General features: G+C 41.7%; 1 protein-coding gene across 2 annotated transcripts in view; it reads left to right on the forward strand.

Annotated features, from left to right (window-relative positions):
- LOC148502641 (uncharacterized) overlaps window positions 1-20,660 on the forward strand; it is a 164,646-nt gene extending 143,986 nt beyond the window's left edge. The window contains exons 7-12 of one of the 2 annotated variants that reach the window (XM_088449565.1): window positions 13,391-13,458; window positions 14,890-15,081; window positions 15,730-15,808; window positions 16,836-16,933; window positions 17,077-17,467; window positions 18,761-20,660. In XM_088449565.1, the coding sequence (XP_088305691.1) occupies window positions 13,391-13,458; window positions 14,890-15,081; window positions 15,730-15,808; window positions 16,836-16,933; window positions 17,077-17,467; window positions 18,761-19,854 (1,922 nt within the window). In that variant the 3' untranslated portion in view covers window positions 19,855-20,660. Of the gene's footprint in view, window positions 1-1,930; window positions 2,303-13,390; window positions 13,459-14,889; window positions 15,082-15,729; window positions 15,809-16,835; window positions 16,934-17,076; window positions 17,468-18,760 lie in introns of both variants that reach the window. The other variant, XM_088449566.1, reaches the window with a different exon arrangement.
- Window positions 20,661-21,031: the final 371 nt, after the last annotated feature.

A 21,031-nucleotide genomic window follows, 5' to 3' on the forward strand; every position in this document is an offset into this window, starting at 1 on the left:
TAAATGACAGGAGTCTAAATCTAGACGCCTGTCATTTTACCGACGCCAGATGACCGGCGCCCGGCCTTCCCGAACGAAGGGATGCCGGGCACCACTGCGGATAGCCGCTGGGGGGAGGGTTAGGTTTAGGGCTCCCGGGGGTGACTTAGGGTTAGGCACCCCCCCAGGAGGTTAGGGTTAAGCTAGGGGGAGGGAGGGTTAGGCACCCCCAGGGGAGGTTAGAGTTAGGCGAACCCCCGGGGGACTTAATTTTAGGCAACAGGGTAGGTGGGGTTAGGTTTAGGCACTTAGAGGGGGGATAAGGGTTAGGCATTTGGGGGGGGTTAGGGTTAGGCACCCTAAAGGAGGGTTAGGGGGTAGAATATGTTAGTACTTACCTGGGGACGATCGGGATTTTCATCCTGTTCGGGCAGCCGCTGTCGGAATTTGAACCGCCAGCCAGGAGTCAGCGGTAAATCATACTGACTCCCCCCAGAAATCTGACCAGTCTCCTCCCCACACTCTCTGGTGTATCTCATACATCAGGAGCCATCAGCCCCTATTATACTCCTGCTCTCCCCCTCACATCATGTCACTGTGTGTTACCGGCATAGAGATCTGACCAGTCTCCTCCCCACACTCTGTGGTTTATCTTATACATCAGGATCCATCAGCCCTTATTATACTCCTGCTCTCCCCCTTACATCATATTACTGTGTGTTACCAGCCCAAATATGCTCTATATTAGACAACGCAAACGTCACACGAACTTGACCTCACACACACAGAGCTATAACGACACTCCGGTCATTCAACAATGGCTTCCTCCAGTCTCTGCGCTTGGATGATCTGTACTTTTGCGCTTTATCTGCTGACCAGTCTCTGTATCCAGCTCTGTCCTTCTGCCTACTTCCTCCTCCTGCTGTTGCCCATCTGTGCCCTGCGACATTCCCCTACCCTATCCTGCTGCCTCCCCTGCTCTGTGCTACCATCATTCTATGTAGCTCTGTCCTATCGCTATCCTTCCCTCTCAGCGGTTATATACAGTGACTCATTACCCTAATTTAGTAGCATGAGTCTGTTGGGGCTACTCTCCCTGAGAATGACCAGAGGACCATATAGAAACTGCTTTTGCTACATATATATCCACCTGGAGAACTTTGTGTAGTGTGGACGCATTTGTTGGGAAACTTGTGGGCTAATTACCATGTGCATCTGTGAGGGCGGTCTAGATGGATTTTGTGGCTCACCAACGTCACTGGCTAATGAGGCTTCCTGCTCTGTGATAATGGCTAGGGAATGTTGCCCAGCAAAGTCTGCATTTGGGGGGAGATATACATTGGTGATATGCCATCTGCCTGTCCCTGGGGCTGGATCTATTAATTTAAACCAATATGGAATGTTTGGAGTTTGTATGTGTTTCCTCCAACCCTCCAAAATTATAGTGGTAGGTTGATTAGCTTCTGATACAAATTAACACTAGTGTGTGTGTATATGTGTACATATGGTAGGGAATATAGTTTGTAAGCTCCACTAGGGCATGGCCCCATGTGAATTACTAAATATTCTCTGTAAAGTGCTTCTCAGTATTTCTGCGCTGTATAAAGAGGTGTGAGTAATAATAATACAGTTATTGTATTTCCAGCAGATGGACACACAAGCAGGAATGACTTGGAGGAAGATCTCGTCTTGTCTACAGATATTAAAACAGAATATAACATCACACAGGAATCTCCAGGAGATAATCCTGTTACACTAAATATACATCCAGTACATCACAGTACAGATATATCATCTGATCCCTCTAATTGCAAGGACTGTTATCCTGATACCTCAGTGTTTGTTACATATAGTGCAGCTAATACACTTGATAAAATATTTCCATGCCCAGAGTGCTGGAAATGTTTTACACATAGGTCAGACCTTGTTAGACATCAGAGAAGTCACACAGGTGAAAAACCATTTCCATGTTCTGAGTGTGGAATTTTTTTTACACGAAAATCAAATCTTGTTACACATCAGAGAAGTCACACAGGGGAGAATCCATTTCCATGCTCTGAGTGTGGGAAATGTTTTACACAGAAATCACATCTTGTTACACATCAGAGAAGTCACACAGGTGAGAAAACATTTCCATGTTCTGAGTGTGGAAAATGTTATACACATAAGTCAGACCTTGTTAGACATCAGAGAAGTCACACAGGTGAGAAACCATTTCCATGTTCTGAGTGTGGGAAATGTTTTACACGGAAAACAGGTCTTGTTATACATCAGAGACAACACACAGGTGAGAGGCCATTTCCATGCTCTGAGTGTGGGAAATGTTTTTCACATAAATCTGCTCTTGTTAGACATCAGCAGTCACACAAGAGAAAAGCTTTTCTATGAGCTGATACAAAACAAGGTTGTAGCAACACTGCAGATAATTGGGATGTATCATTAATATAAAAAGAGAAGGGATGTACACTACTAGGGAAACCTAAACAACAATACATAATTTAAATAGGGCTTGATATAGATGCAATAAAAATGTATAGTACTTAATATGAAGACTCCTAGGGGCAGTGACAGATTTTGCCATCTGTGCCGTCAGGAGGTGATCTGGATGTTCTAACTGAATTTGCTCCACCCAGATGGTTTAAACTAAAAAAAACAAACTCCTCACTATCACCTGATACATCTGTGGTCTTTTAGACTAGATAGACAAGAGTCCCTTCACTTGGTCCTACCGACCACCTAGATATTTGTTATGCTCCTCCGTATGACTTCACATATGTAATTTTCTACCTTTTTATTTAACTATATGTGTGTGTAAGTGTATATGTATATGTGTATATTATATATACATATATATATATCCTTATTAGTATATTTAGGCATGTGGGTGTGATCATATAGTGAACAATATTGCAAGATTTTGCAATCATCAACATTAGAACTATACAATATGGGATTATTATGTCGTATGTATAACGTGACCTAGATCCCAGTGACGTGCATATCTTCACCATGTCAACTCTTACTCATTTGTTACTGATGTAACTAGTCATGTGATTGTGGGTTACCATGCAACTGGGTGGAACAAATCATCTAAGCATCTTACTGTTTTTTTCCACAGAGATTTCCATGATTGGTGCATTCCAGTCATGTGTGCATGCTTATATTACATGACCAGGTGGATGTGATTACCCAGACTCCCTATCTAGTTCATTCTGGCACCCTGCAGTGATTGACATGATTGGTCCATTCCGATCATGTGCGGTTTGATAACGCGAGGTGGTTTGGATATTGTTTTTAAACCTTACTTATTATAAGAAGAAATGGAATAATTCACACCAATACCAACTTTAAAATAAATGACAATGTTTTACTTGAAAAGCAAATTAATTATACATGTATTATGGTATTATTGTCAAAGCAGACTTACAACATGAAAATCATTAGTTCAGCAGCAGTAACAAAATGATTATTGGCAATGCCGAGCATAGACTCCCAAGGTGACAGTCAGCCATGTTTATACTTACAGCCCAGCGCCCCGCGACTCTCACGACCTACGATCTCTCCTGCTCAGCCCGACTGACCCACCCCTCCCCTTTTTGATAAATCTTTTATACTTTTTCCTCTCTGCTACTAACATATTCTAAAATGACGAATATTAATTAATTAATTCAATATTCATGCGCACTAAACATTTCACTAATTATATATTTTAATCATAACAAAACCCACAATCTCCTTTCTATGTTCTCAAAATACTGGTGACCGCATATAGGCCAAGGCTATCCTGATTAGCTCCCTCCTTGTTTAGCCAGATCTGAGACCTACTGTCTCCTAGTCTGTTCATACTCAACTAACCCATTATTCTGTCTTGCTAGAGAAGAAATGGTTTTGATCAGTTCTAATTTATACCTATTTCTGTAATAACATTTATACCTTTAGATTATACAATATTAAACAATAATAACTGTTGCTTCAGACACACATCTGCCTACTTTAGAGAGAAGGTAGACCTCATCTCTAGGCCTGAGGCCATTCCACACATGTCGGTCCTCCGCAACTTACAACTAATATATATTCTGAATCATTTCTATGTACTCTTAATTGCAATGAAAATAATGAAAGACATAAGCATGCATATATTCGTGAATTGCTGAAGGAATATGTACGGTCACATATTCCGGCGTTATCAGTTCCATCCTCATGAAATTTGAGGGGTCATAACTCCGAAAAAAGTTCATATCTCTCATAGGTGGCATCGTCTGATTTCTTCTTAATGCATTGGAAAATCTTCTTGAAGCCTTTCACTAATATATAGAAAATTAACAACATTATCATGACAAAAAATATTTATCTTCCCATTGCGTGTATAATGCCGCCGAACCAATTTTCAACCCATGCGAACCACGTGCTGGGGTTCAACCAGGTGAACCAACTGTCAGGAATCGTACCATCATGTTTATTCAGCAAATTCATTTTAACCTGAGTAATTTCATTTAACCTTATTTTATTTATTCTGCATCAGAAGAATTTGTGATGTATGTACAACACTTTAACTCATATACTGCTTGTAATGTGACACAATATCCAAAGTTACGGCTGTAAGGTAGTGTGTGCTGCATTTTAATTCAGTGTTTTATTGCTTGAAACTCTCTTACCACAATGTCTGCGATATTGTTTATTAATTCCCTATGTACCAAATGTTATTATGTCACCAAATCCTAAACCAACCTTATAACTTTGGGAGAGTGTAAAGAGGTGCTTGTACTTTTCCATATACCATTTGTATTTCTATTTACCATTCTTACACAGTAATTATTTCATATGTTTCTTTTAGATTTTCTGTTGTGTTACCTTTGCATCAGGTAGTAATGTTCTTATAAGACCCTTTTCAAAATAATTCACCGGTAACCATCAATAAGCCTTATGCCCACACATATAATATAACCCCCGTGGTAGTGTCATGGTTTATTAGACAATGTGTTAGAAAAGCATTATAAGGAACATTACAACGGGCACCTTTTCATCCACGCTTTCTTCTTGCTTGTTCCATTCTGCGATATGATGACTGTATGTTTTATTGTACCCCAACATTCCTTCTGTTATTACACAGTTTATTAATGCACTCACATATAATTTTTTATTAGGTTTTTTGTGTATTTAATAATTTCTAAAAGATCCCCAAACAAGTTTGATTCAGTAAGATCCTCCTTGTAAGATTGTGTTACAAACACAGGTTCCCAAATAAATACATTCAGCTCCTGTACCATTTTGTTAATAGACATGATGTTGTCCTGATCATACCTTGGATACCTTGTTAATTTTAAACGTAGGGAACCTGTGACATTATAAGGTTCAAGTGTGAGAGTTCCACATAGTGAGTGAAATGCTGTTTGATTTGAGTGCAATGAGATAGACATTAGCACAACATTCCCTGAATGACATGGTGACTACATACCCAACAATCAACTTTATTGTTCTTTCTATAAGCTCATGATAAGTGTTCAGGGAAGAAGTGTCAGTTTGTATAGAGGTGCTTTCTTTGCACCATTGTATACCCCTTTTCTGAATTTAAACCACAGTATTTACATATATACCTTGGAATTGTGAGACAACCCTTCACACCTTTGTCTTACAGTAATGGCTCTTTTTTCCAATACTTCATCAGATGTATCTTGCACCTAGTACCAGTATGAGACCTTATTTATCTATAATGTATTTTCTTTTTCAAACAGTTTAAGAATTTTTTTCCCTTGGTCTTTTGACCATCCTCTGATGCGTACCTATACCTGGGAGTATCAGTAGTAAAATGAGTGTGTGCGTCTTTTATGACTCTTAATGTGATTAAAACCATATCCCTTATGATCATGAGTTTTAAAATAGGAGTGGAGTCTACCAATATGACCCCGGCAGTACCCCTAGGATAACATTCCACACCGTCCTCATCAGTCACCAGTCCTTCTCAGCTCCTATTTACTATAAAAAAATAAAAAATTTAAAAATGTGAAAAAAAAATAACTTTCCCAATCAATGGATACACAGAGACTTGATCACCAATAGCCATCTTTCCTTTTCTTTGTTCACAACCCGCAGAACACTACTAATAATGTCCCCGATTCTGTGAACCTTATCTTGGCCTGAACTGTGACTTTGATCAGGCCCATCATCAAATAAGTTTATTAAATTTAAATCACAGTCAATGTCTTTATCTGCATCTTCTTTGGCTTTAACTGACCTCACCGCCAGGTCGGCAACCTTCTTGCAGTGAGATTTTGTGAATCCAATTGTCCTTTTCAGCCACATCGAGGTTGTTAGCAGAACCTGGAACGGGCCTTGCCATCAATCTATGAGACAACCAGAACATAAGAAATTTCTCACCATTACATAGTCTCCAGACTGGACTCCATGACAAGGTTCTTCTGGGAGTCTCTTCATAAGCTTTCCTTGCTTTTCTTCAGATGCTGTGAGAATTGTATAACATAGTCCGTAGTTAAATCATATAACAGTGACAAGTCTGTTGCTGGACTTACAATAAGGATAGGCAGTTTTCCAAAAAAAAAAATAGCTCATAAGGCACTGGTTAAGTGATCGCTTTGGAGTGGTGTGGATGCTATACAAAACTAGAGGTAAAAGCCCCCAGTCAACTCATGGTAGTCTCCATACCCACCTTATCTAACTTGTACTCAATGTTAGCGTTTACACATTCAATTTTGTTTTTTTATAAACCCATATATTGACATATTGCTTGTAATACCTTCCCTGTAAAATAAGTACCTCTGTCACCTTCAACAACACATAGGATACTATAGTATATCTGGAAACATAAATAACTGCACAATTTCTTAGCTGTGAATGATGCTGCACATGATGTAGGATTTCTGTGACAACATCTGGGAACTGTGAAGTCCTCACAAACAATAAATGGTTAGATAAATATAAGGTATCCAGGACACACTGAACCTGCTAATGATAGTGAGATTAGTTGCAGGAAGGACACGGACATCAGTAATAATCATCAATTGTATCAGCTGAATCAGATCTAACAGTTCACTTCTGGGGAATAGTCATAAACAAATTGTTGATTAGAATAAACAGGCATAACTATAACAGTAAGCTTAGACATTTAAGTTAGCTTCAGAGACAATAGTCTATGAGATACAAATCTTGGTATTATTGATTAAAATAAGCAAGCATAGAGAAAGCAATAAGCTTAAGCGTTACATCAACATTGTCATCACCAGAGACAGGATCCTCTGGGGTTCAAATCTTGAAAAAAAATCAGCATTGTCATCACCAGAGACAGGAGTCTCTGGGGTTCAAATCTTGGAAAAAACAAAATAAAAAAATGGGGGGTCAGCTGGGCCAACTGTGAGAGCCGGGGGCGCTGTTGGCTGACTGCCACCTTGTTCCACCTCCCATTGCCATATTGCCAGACATTGCAAATACCTAACCCTATTCTTCACCAACCTAGTCAAAATAATTGCTGCTTTCAAAGCTTCCAGAACAGATTGGTTAAATGTGCCAGCCATGGGGAAACGACCAGAGGTCCATTCAGTCATCCCACTCCACCCTGCAACAAACCTCACACTCTCATCTCCGTACTTGTCTTTCATAACTGCATACATACTGGTCATTCCTAATCACATATATATATTTTTTTTAAATGACTACCCTCTTAACTCTTGGCAACTCACTCGATGCCATATTAAAAAAAAATTCTTTCTCTCGCTCTGCTGCAAAAATAAAACTGCATTTTTTTTCCTCAAGCAGCCAATCTCTATGACCTTGAAACGGGAACACTCTTCCAGCTCCTCAAATAAGCTTTTACACTTGCAATGAGAAACTTAATTCTTTCTTAAGTACAAGTTTTGTTAGTGGGATACCTTTACAATTTCATGGTAAACTACCCTGGAACAATTTTCCGTTTCACCAAACCAATTCCTTCTCACCTTCATTCAAACAACCATTACCATCCAGGTGCATCACGCGCCATTCTCCCCATACTCTGTAGCTTATCAAGCTACAATCCACCTCTTCACCCTCAAATCACTTACTCTTACCCTCTTATAACGTACAAGAACCAACTCCAGTCCCATACATGTACTAGACAATGTTGCCTTTTAAAAATCAAATGAGATTAACTGTTTCTTTCACTTTAAAATTGTGACAAATCTGTCAAAATGAAAACCCAAAAAACTCTACCCTCGTGTTACCTGTCTTTCGTTATCAGGTCAACACCTCTCATGTACAATCTGACCTCGTTAACAGATTTGTACCTCAGTTACCCGGTGCCTCCCCTGTCCTCGTTATCAGTGTTCCGCGCCCCTGTTACACATGTGACTATACGTATACCTTGTGCACCTGCCCTCGTTATTCCATTTAGCACTTTTACATCAATATTATCTTGTTCTTAAATATCTGCAGATCAATTTTACACTATCTAGCCATGTGGACTTCTCTTCTTTGTTTATAATATTACCCCGCAATTCACATAACCAGATTTATGCCTCTCTACTCCACTTCTATGCAAGGCATACTACAGGGGAAAATGGGAAAAGCCAGCTCACCAAATGCCTCTCGTCCCAACCCCCCGCTGACACTTAATTTTTATAACCACAAAACCAACCATCAAAAAAACTCAACAATACTGCCCCTAATTTCTGGGAAAAATGACTCAAATACAATTTAAAATTTCTGGAAAACAAATCCTACCAAAACAAAACAAATGCAAAACAATCAATACAGCGCAATTAACTTAACCATCATATCAATGTCTGAAGGAGAGGGAAAAACGAAAACTGCACGTTTTAAAAATAAAAATTATCTAATGAGCAAAATAACTCACTGCCGTGCACTCTCTCTCAATCACCGATACAGCGGGCGTTAACCTGTGTAATCTCACTGGGGCCTCCATGATTGATAACGCGAGGTGTTTTGGATATTATTTTTAAACCTTACTTATTATAAGAAGAAATGGAATAATTCACACCAATACCAACTTTAAAATAAATGACAATGTTTTACTTAAAAAGCAAATTAATTCTACATGTATTATGGTATTATTGTCAAAGCAGACTTACAACATGAAAATCATTAGTTCAGCAACAGTAACAAAATGATTATTGGCAATGCCCAGCATAGACTCCCAAGGTGACAGTCAGCCCTGTTTATACTTACAGCCCAGCGCCCCGCGACTCTCACGACCTACGATCTCTCCTGCTCAGCCCGACTGACCCACCCCTCCCCTTTTTGATCAATCTTTTATACTTTTTCCTCTCTGCTACTAACATATTCTAAAATGACGAATATTAATTAATTAATTCAATATTCATGCGCACTAAACATTTCACTGATAATATGTTTTAATCATAACAAAACCCACAATCTCCTTTCTATGTTCTCAAAATACTGGTGACTGCATATAGGCCAAGGCTATCCTGATTAGTTCCCTCCTTCTTTATACGGATCTGAGACCTACTGTCTCCTAGTCTGTTCATACTCAACTAACCCATTATTCTGTCTTGCTAGAGAAGAAATGGTTTTGATCAGTTCTAATTATACCTATTTCTGTAATAACATTTATACCTTTAGATCATACAATATTAAACAATAATAACTGTTGCTTCAGACACACACCTGCCTACTTTAGAGAGAAGGTAGACCTCATCTCTAGGCCTGAGGCCATTCGACACGTCGGTCCTCTGCAACTTACAACTAATATATATTCTGAGTCATGTCTATGTACTCTTAATTGCAATGAAAATAATGAAAGACATAAGCATGCATATATTCGTGAATTGCTGAAGGAATATGTACGGTCATATATTCCGGCGTTATCAAGGTGGAGCAGGCTCTGGTGTTTCATTATCATTATACAGTTAACAGCAACTAATAATAAAGTGTAACCTGTAATAGTGTCAGTAAGAAATGACCGAGGTGTTATCCGTATAGCGCAATAAGTCAGGAAATACACATAACGTAACAGAAAGAGGATATAAAGCCTGGTCTAACCAGGGCCAATAACCCCTCAGCACTGACCAGCTGTGTGATGGGAGATGTATATAGTGATTTTCTGTATCATTTGTGGTCAGACAAATACATCATGGCACAGTGCTGTGTGTGTGTATAGAGAGAGAGAACGGAAGGTGCGGCACTCACAGCATACAACAACAGCTGAGAAGAGGCGGTGGGGTATATCAACGTTTTAGTTCAATAAAGACTTTTCAAGATAACAAAGCTGTACACAAACATACCTTATATACAGGCATCTCATCACACGTGAAGCCGTTCCCTTCGCCTCTGGGACTGCGTACCCACCCGGCGGCACTGTTGGATGACGTCATCACGCTGTCAGTGAGAAAGGACGCTCATACCTGTGACACCATCACCATGGTTACTAAAGTAACTCCTAATGGTCAAAAATGAGTACATATAAAAAGACATATAAAGAAACACAATACACATACATGACTGCCTATTGCACCAATCACATGGCTCTCAGCTGGGGGCTAAGTAATGGTAACTGTAGTCGCTACAAGCTAAAGAGACCCCTAACAGCTGACATCTTGGACCAATATCAAGAAAACAGCCCACAGAGAAGCTAATACATAAACTTTATGTTACCATTATACGCACAAAGTCACAAAAGCTGACACATCAGTGCGATATTGGAGAACTCACAGTTGGGCTACTAAATGAATTTATAGTGCCTTTGTACCTAAGGCTCCATGAGGACAGATTAAAGTTACAAAACACTAGCATATGAAATACTTTAATTTAGGCCCCTAGGATGGACCACATCCAAACGGGATATCCAACGTGCTTCACACTGTAATAAATTTGAAGCTCGATCAACTCCTCGCAAATGGGGGGGAACATGGTCAATCATATGGTAGCGTATGCTGGCCAAGGGATGTTTAAACATGGCAAAGTGCCGAGCTACCGGCTGTTCACTAGTGCCTGATTCTAGGGCTTGACGTATGGCGGAACGGTGCCCCGCCATACGCTTCTTAAATTTCCTTTCGGTCTTACCAATGTAGGTGAGGCCGCATGGGCAGATGAATCGATAAACCACATAACTTGTATTGCAGCTCAATAAGTACTTGATGGAGATCTGGATGCAAAAACGAATCACCTACAATGATATTGACATGTGATACACGAGCATTTAATGCAACCCACTTTTGCATGTGTAAAGAACCTAGTTGAGGTATTTTCATTCAACTTAGAAATATCGGTCTTTACCAAGAGGTCACGCAAATTGCATCCTTGTGAATAACTTGTAATAAGCTGGCCACCAGTAAGATGTTAATTGCTGTCTGATTCGATGATAGGCCAATGTTTCTTAGAAACTTGGTTAATCACTTGGGACGCTGTGTTAAACCTGTTGACCCAAGGAAATTTTGGAATAGAAGAATTTTTCTTCTCTTTCCTAGATAAAAGTTGATCTCTTATTAAGCGCCATAACTTTTTCTTTAGTTTGCTCTAAGGCTTTTCATGAGTAGCCTCTGGCATAAAAGCTTTCAATAAGCTCATTTAGTTGAGTGCTGGCTCTCAAAGGATCACTATTGATACGCCTCACCCCAATCATTTGTGAGTAGGGGAGCCCCCGGATCAGACTTCTGGGGTGGCAGCTTTGCGCTTGTAGCAGCAAATTTCTATCTGTGGGTTTTGTGTATAATGTTGTAATTATAGAGTTGTTATCAATAATTATTTTTACATCTAGAAAATTTATTTCATGCCTACTCATGTTAATAGGTTAATTGATTTTATTATGTTTTTCCATGAATAGCTGGAACTCATGTCCTTCCCCACTCCAAAAAAGGAGCAGATCATCAATGAAACAAGAGTAAGAAAATATCTTTTCAACAACCTGTGTATCGCTATACTTCAAACATTACGATATTCGCATAGACCGGGGCTGCGCTAGAACCCATAGCGCAGCCCTTTGTCTGTAGGAAAAAGCTTTTATCATAGATAAAGAAGTTGTTAGTAGCAATTCCAGTAATTTTTTTACAAATACCAAACTGAAATCATGAGGAATCTAATTATATAAAGAGACTACAGCAATTCCTTTAAGCCAACAAGTTTTCGGTACACAAGCAATAGATTTAATTCTCTCCAGCAAGCTGGTGGTATCAAGTAAGAACGAAGGTTCGTTCTGAATAAGGGGCTGCAATAAATGATCCAAATAATTGCACAGGGCTGTAATAGCGAGCCCCTAGCCGAGACTATGGGGCATCTGGGCGGAGGATCAATGCCTTTGTGGATCTTAGGGATCCATTAAAACAGGGGTTACTATTGGAAAAGCTGGAATTAATGACTCTATAAGTTTTGCTGTGATCAATTGCAAGTCCATAGCCTGTTGAAGAATAGTCATTATTTTTTTCTTGCATGATGCTCTAGGGTCATCAGGAAGCTTAGAATACACATCTCTATCAGAAAGTTGGCGTTCAGCTTCTAATCAATAATCAGTAAGGACCTACAGCACTATAGCACCGCCCTTGTCCACAGGGCGGATTATAAAAATTTTTTGTTTTACAATGCAAACAGTGCTTGGCGTTCCAAGACAGAGAGGTTAGGGTGAATCGGAACTTTTTTGATTTCAGTGCTCGCTAACTCATGGTCCAAGATTCTGACGTATGTTTTGATGCTGGAGTTTGATTGGGGTTCAAAAGAGCAGCGGGGGCCCACAGCTTTCAATTTAGAAGGAATTTGATCCTTGTTTTCCATCACAATCTTTAAAAAATTCTTTGAGTTTAAGTTTTCTCTGTAGGGTATTTTTCTCTATGTCCCATTGAAACTCATTGAAGGGTACAGTAGGGACAAATGAAAGATTAAATAGTAGGTCTTCCGGGACCGAGGTGGCTTCCCTGCATTAAGATTATTGGCCATGAGAGGACCATTGGTGTGACCTCCAGCAATGCCGTGTGGTGGTCAGTGAGCAGCCCTATGAAGCTGGGGCAGAGGAACTTCTGAGAAACACTGACCTAGACTCTATGGCTCTGGGAATGAGGGGACTTAGTGGTCACTCAGTGTACTCTTACATTTATATAGGCAACATGATAGCGTAGCGGACAGCATTTCTACTCTGCTCTGTGGTCGTGAATTCAATTCCCAACCAAGGTCTTGTATGTGTGGATTCTGTAGTGTTTCCGTGTTTGCATTGATTTCTTCCAGGTGCTCTGGTTTCTTCCCATTCTCCAAAGCCACACTGGTAGGTTAGTTGGCTTCTTTCATAAATACCCCTGGTGTGTGTGTGTATGGGCTGTCCATGTGGTAGGAAATGTAGATTGTAAACTCCCATGGGGAAGGGACAGATGTGATTAAATATTCCCTGTAAAGCACTGTGTAATATGTGCACACAACATACATAGCTTCTAATAATTATATTTATTCCTATATTTCTGTGCAGTGATGAGTCACATGACTGAGAGGATACTAAATCTCACCCTGGAGATCATCTACCTGCTGACTGGGGAGGTGAGCGAATCTGAGCATGTCAGAGTGACTTCACTTATATCTATAGTAATAATACAGGGACATGACTGGGGAGGTGAGGGGATCTGGGAGTGTCACAGTGATATCACTCATCTATAGTAATAATACAGGGACATGACTGGGGAGGTGAGGGGATCTGGGAGTGTCACTGTGACATCACTTCTATCTATAGTAATAATACAGGGACATAACTGGGGAAGTGACAGGGTCTGGGAGTGTCACAGTGACATCACTTATATCTATAGTAATAATACAGGGACATGACTGGGGAGGTGAGGGGATCTGGGAGTGTCACAGTGACATCACTTATATCTATAGTAATAATACAGGGACATGACTGGGGAGGTGAGGGGATCTGGGAGTGTCACAGTGATATCACTCATATCTATAGTAATAATACAGGAACAATGACTGGGGAGGTGAGGGGATCTGGGAGTGTCACAGTGACATCACTTATATCTATAGTAATAATACAATGACATGACTGGGGAGGTGAGGGGATCTGGGAGTGTCACAGTAACATCACTTATATCTATAGTAATAATACAGGGACATGACTGGGGAGGTGAGGGGATCTGGTAGTGTCACAGTGATATCACTCATATCTATAGTAATAATACAGGAACAATGACTGGGGAGGTGAGGGGATCTGGGAGTGTTACTGTGACATCACTTATATCTATAGTAATAATACAGGGACATGACTGGGGAGGTGAGGGGATCTGGGAGTGTCACAGTGACATCACTTATATCTATAGTAATAATACAGGGACATGAATGGGAATCTGGAAATGTCACAGTGACCACTTATATCTATAGTAATAATACAGGAACAATGACTGGGGAGGTGAGGGGATCTGGGAGTGTCACAGTGACATCACTTATATCTATAGCAATAATACAGTGGCATGACTGGGGAGGTGAAAGGTTCTGGGAGTGTCACAGTGACATCACTTATATCTATAGTAATAATACAGGGACATGACTGGGGGGGTGAGGGAATCTGGGAGTGTCACAGTGACATCACTTATATCTATAGTAATAATACAGGAACATGACAGGGGAGGTGAAAGGTTCTGGGAGTGTCACTGTGACATCACTTATATCTATAGTAATATCCGAGCAGCAGGGAGTCGTTCTCGGATATAGTATTAATCCCACAGTTCTCACTGGAGTTGGTATGTATTACATTGTTATCAGTATGTTGTTCTTTCTCTGTCACTTACAAAAAAGTTTTTGGGGCTGCAAGAGATACTATATACTCCACATTTTCATATATATGGGAGATTGTTATAACATGTTTTTTTTGTAAAATAGTCTACTTGAATACTATGCAATTTGATCACCTGAATAAACCGTCTCATTTAGGTGGAGTTTAATTGACCTTCTCATTGATATTTTCCAAATACACAGGATTACACAGTAGTGAAGAAGACATCCGGTGAGTGTGAGATACCCAGCAGCCATCTCCGTATGTCAGGAGGACTGAGCAGGACCCAGAGCCCCATCATGGTGCCTCAACGTCACTCACTGATACTAGAGAGAGACAATGACCAGAAGATCCTGGAACTCACCAACAAGATCATTCAGCTGCTGACTGGAGAGGTGACTGCTGGGAAAGGGACGTTATACAGTAACACCAGGGGATGTGTCTGGGTGATGACTGGAGAGGTGACTGCTGGGAATGGGACATTATACAGTAACACCAGTGGATGTGTCTGGGTGATGACTGGAGAGGTGACTGCTGGGAATGGGACATTATACAGTAACACCAGGGGATGTGTCTGGGTGATGACTGGAGAGGTGACTGCTGGGAATGGGACATTATACGGTAACACCAGGGGATGTGTCTGGGTGATGACTGGAGAGGTGACTGCTGGGAATGGGACATTGTACAGTAACACCAGGGGATGTGTCTGGGTGATGACTGGAGAGGTGACTGCTGGGAATGTGACATTATACAGTAACACCAGGGGATGTGTCTGGGTGATGACTGGAGAGGTGACTGCTGGGAATGGGACATTGTACAGTAACACCAGGGGATGTGTCTGAGTGATGACTGGAGAGGTGACTGCTGGGAATGGGACATTATACAGTAACACCAGGGGATGTGTCTGGGTGATGACTGGAGAGGTGACTGCTGGGAATGGGACATTATACAGTAACACCAGGGGATGTGTCTGGGTGATGACTGTATCATTGTGTGTGTCAGGTTTCTATAAGGTGTCAGGATGTCACTATGTCTCCATGCAGGAGGGGGAGTATATAGAGGAATACAGGGGTCTGTACAAGGACGTGATGATGGAGAATCACCAGTCCCTCATATCACTGGGTAAGAGGAGACTGGCATTTATTGTACAGGGGAGAGCAGGTATGGGGGCCCCCTATATATACACATCACCTGATAATCACTTATAGATGTGTCGTCTTACATCTGTCCTCAATACGCCACAGAGTGGCTTGCCTGGCAGCTCACTCTGGTCCCATGCAACTCTGCTAAAGTTGTCCATCTTTCATACAGATGTGTCCTCAAATCTAACCTAAATAACAGCACACAGTGGCCCTGATTCAGAGCCGGACACTCTGACAGAGCGCTCGCTCTGAATCAGGGCCGTCCTTCTCTTTATTTTAGAGCGGCCTCCTGGTCACTCACATAGCTGTGGGTGACCACCCACAGCTTTAGCGAGCGGCCAGGAAGATGGTCTCGATGGTCAAGACCATCGGGTTTGCGACGAGACCCTTGCAGTAGGGTCTCGTTGCCGCAAGCCCAAGAGTGCTTTTGGCTCTGACAGAGCCAAAAGCACTCCCACTGACATCACTTGTGATGTCAGTGGGGCCGGCCCTAGACGGTAGGCGTTCCCATGGGAACAACTGGGCCAACATCGACCCGCTTGCGAGCGCATAGCTTTCGCAAGCGGGTCTGAATCAGGCCCAGTGTGACTTGCCTGGCGTGAGTGAGCCACCAGGTCCTGTGCTACTAGTACACACCAGCAGACTGTGCTGATTAATGTGATATGTGACACTTGTATATCTGTTTCCATCTATGTCTGTATATGAAGCACAGCGGAACTTGGAATGAAAAAAGCTGCGGCCACCACATTGTAGCACTTCGTATACAGATTCAAAGACTCAGTCGCACACAGATATACAAGTGTTGCATGTCAATTAATCTGCTTTTTACATCGCATTGTGAGTTAAATGCATTTTCAGCAAAAAAAGTTGCAAAAAAGTCACATGGCGCTAGCAGTGTCTCATGGGACTTTGCGCTCCGTAAGGGGATTTTTGTCTCGACTGCAGCAAAGATGTGTAAGGGCACATCTATATATACTATGTACTCAGTCACTGTGTGTCTCCTACAGATGGACCCAGTAACAGAAATACCCCAGAGAGATGTCCCTATCCTCTTTATTCACAGGACTCTACAGAGGAGAATCACAGGACCCCACAGGAGCATCAGGTAGGTGGGATTTAGGGTCTCACCAATATACCAAAGTGACTGTCACTATATGATCTGCAGAGAAGCTGTGTGTGTCTTATACACTGATATTATACTGTTTAGTCTCAATTAAATCAGACATTATTGTTATATGGATCATTTAGAGTGAAGATCTTGCTGATATTAAGGCAGAAGATACAGATGGAGAAGAGACGTATGTGACCGATAATAAGGCAGATATAGAGGGAGAAGACCTGTATGTGACTGATAATATGGCAGAAGATATAGAGGGAGAAGAAGAGACGTATGTGACTGATATGAAGGCAGAAGATACAGAGGGAGAAGAAGAGACGTATGTCACTGATATGAAGGCTGAAGATATAGAGGGAGAAGAAGAGACATATGTGACTGATATGAAGGCAGAAGATATAGAGGGAGAAGAAGAGACGTATGTGACTGATATGAAGGCAGAAGATATAGAGGGAGAAGAAGAGATGTATATGAGGAGTGATAAGCAGTGTAAGGAGGAACAAATCCCTACAGACATCAGCACAGGTGAGTTATAAACACATCACATATTCTCCTTACTAAGTCACCACATCAATGTACAAGCTTATGAGGGAATTGTATCTGCAAACTGGGGGAGTCAGCTGCCATCAACCCCTATTAGTCTCATGCTCTCCCCCCTCACATCATGTCACTGTGTGTTACCAGCCCAGTGATCTGGCCAGTCTCCTCCCCACACTCTCTGGTGTATCTCATACATCAGGAGCCATCAGCCCCTATTATACTCCTGCTCTCCCTCTCACATCATGTTACTGTGTGTTACCAGCCCAGAGATCTGACCAGTCTCCTCCCCACACTCTCTGGTGTATCTCAAACATCAGGAGCCATCAGCCCCTATTATACCCCTGCTCTCCCCCCTTTCAAATCATGTCACTGTGTGTTACCAGCCCAGAGATCTGACCAGTCTCCTCCCTGCACTCTAAAACCATATACTCCCACATCACAACAAACTCCATGTATGCACACACACAAGCTATAAGCACACACTTATTATTGCACAGTCCTTCCACCAATGCTTGTCTGCAATGATTGATTCAAACTATAATAGTACTGTCTGTGTGACACTTTGGAGAGAGGTGGTGAGTCTGATAGAGTAAGAGTTCCAGAGGTGAGGAGCAGCACAGGCAAAGTCTTGGAGGCAGGAGTAGGAGGATATAATCAGTTGGGTGGCGAGACGCCAGGCATTGGCAGAGTAAAGTACTGTAGGTGATGAGAGTGTGGAGGGAGGGATTTATAAAGAAATGAAGGGCGGAGACATATGGTGGCTTTATAGGCGATTGTAAGGAGCTTGAAAGTATTCTGAAGGGGATGGGGAGCCAGTGTAGGACCTGTAGTAGAGGGGAGGCAGAAGCTGTAGTTTGGAGATGAGCTGGGCCACAGCATTGAGGACAGATTGCAGTAGAGAGAGATGGGTGTTGGGGAGGCCACATAGGAGGTGGCTGAAGTAGCCCTTTGTAGAGATGAACAGTGAGTGGATGAGGGTCGGTTACCTCTAGGGTAAGAAAGGGTCTGATCCTGTAGATATTTTGAAGGTAGAAGTGGAAGACTGAGAGAAGAACTGAATGTGGGTATGGAAGCAGAGGGCAGAGTTAAGGATATCTCCAAGACAGCAGACTTGTGGGATAGAAGAGATGGTGAGGTTGTCGATGGAGGTGAGGGGACGCCAGATGGTGGGAAGACAATCTGCTCAGTGTTAGACATGTTAAGCTTAAGAAAGCACTGTGATATCCAAGAACATTTGCTCTCAATGTAAATTGTTTATTCTTCTACATTTGTTTCCAGAAGATGGACAAACAAGCAGGAATACCTCGCAGAGAGATCTCATCGTGTCACCAGATTTTAAAATAGAAGATAGGAACATCCGACAGGATTCCTCAAGAGAAACTCCAATTACCCTAAATATACATCCAGCACTTCACAGTGCGGATATGTCATTTGGTCCCTCTAATCATGAGGAACGTTCTCCTCCTGATAATTCAGAACTTGCTACACACAGTACAGCTCATATAGGTAATAGAATATTATCTTGTTCTAAATCTGGTAAAAGTTCTATATGTCGGTCAGTTTCTGTTAGACATCTGAAAACTCACACATTTAAGAAGCCATTTCCATGCTCTGAGTGTGGAAAATGTTTTACACAGAAATCTGATCTTGTTGCACATCAAAGATGTCACACAGGTGAGAAGCCATTTCTATGTTATGAGTGTGGAAAATGTTTTACACTGATATCACATCTTGTTACACATCAGAGACGTCACACAGGTGAGAAGCAATTTCCATGCTCTGAGTGTGGGAAAGGTTTTACAGTAAAATCTGATTTTGTTACACATCAGAGAACTCACACAGGTGTGAAGTCATTTTCATGTCCTGAGTGTAGGAAATGTTTTACACATAAATTTGATCTTGTTACACATCAGAGAACTCATACAGGTGAGAAGCCATTTCTATGCTCTGTGTGTGGGAAATGCTTTACCCAGAAATCTCTTTGTGTTAGACATCGGATTACACACACTGGTGAGAAGCCGTTTACTTGCTCTGAATGTGGGAAATGTTTTTCATATAAAGCAGCTCTAGTTATACATCAGAGAAGTCACACAGGGGAGAAACCATTTCCATGTTCTGAGTGTGGGAAATGTTTTGCACAGAAATCAGGTCTTGATAGTCATCAGAGAAGTCACACAGGTGAGAAACCATTTCCATGTTCTGAGTGTGGGAAGTGTTTTGCACAGAAATCAGATCTTGTTAAACATCAGAGACGTCACACAGGGGAGAAACCATTTCCATGCTCTGAGTGTGGGAAATGTTTTAATCAGAAATCAGATCTTCATAGACATCAGGGAACTAGACACAGGAGAAATACAATTTCAATGAGCTGATATTCATGGACCCAAAGTGCTGCACAGAGCACAATCCAGGTGTGTAGAGGGAAAACACAATGAATAGCATCTGAATAATGAGCACAATAAATACTAATCTGGGGAGACTCATCCTAGTTGGAGTTTCTACATCCTCATGGGACCCCAATAGTTCCTACCAATTGGTGTTTATTGTGCTACCATCACATACAGTTACAGTGTTATCAGCTCTGTATATGTGACCTGCAGACACTCCTGGTGACTGATCGCAGTGTGGTCTATGCTCTCACCATTTTATTCACCTATATCACATTTATATGCTTTGGATATTAAATAGCTGCTGATTATTTACACTATGGCCGATTGATGCAACTAATGTATATTAGGTACTGCATCGATACTAACTACTGTAAAAGCTGTGTACATTAATGTATATAATAATATAATAAAAGCCTTTGTGGCATACAGTACACTGGATGTACCATTCACTCCCTGAAATCTAGATTCAGGGAACACAGATGAACATAGTAAAGGGTCACCAGCCGCACAGTGTGTCGCAGCACTTTGCTACCAATCACAGCTGCGCTCCTGAAGACCTGTCACATATAGGGGTGCAGCATGTGAGGAGGACAAGCAGGGGCGCAGACAGGCTCAGGAACTTATGTGCTAAAGAGGCATTATGGGTATTTACATTACAAACCTTGTTCCCACAAGGGCTCAGTGATACTATAGATCAGGGGTGGCCAACCCGCGGCTCTCGAGCTGCATGAGGCTCTTTTGAGCTTCTAATACGGCTCAGCAGACCCCCATTATTACTGAGAATACTGGTCTCTGAAGCCATCAGAGACTAAAGAAGCCTCTCATCGCTTCAGAGGCCAGTGTTCCCAGTAATGCAATGCACGGGTGGTGTCCTGATGTCACTCGCCATGTGAGGAGTCCGCGCTTCCGCTGGATCCAGTTAAATCCAGCAGGCAGCAGCAGCGATGGCAGGACTCAGGAGCCCTGATGGCGTGGAGTGGTGCCAGCATCAAGGTATATTTCTTCATAGGGGTGTGGGCTGGGAGGGGGAGCGTTAGTGCTGGGGGCACTTCCTTAGGGGGCACGACTACAGGGTTATTGCAGGAGGGGCACAGCTAGAGGAGGCATTGCTTAATGGGCACAGCTACAACGGACAATGCAGAAGGGGCACGACTGCTGG

This window comes from Taudactylus pleione, unplaced genomic scaffold (assembly GCF_031769625.1).
Source record: "Taudactylus pleione unplaced genomic scaffold, aTauple2 ptg000488l, whole genome shotgun sequence".
Classification (NCBI taxonomy): Eukaryota; Metazoa; Chordata; class Amphibia; order Anura; family Myobatrachidae; genus Taudactylus; species Taudactylus pleione.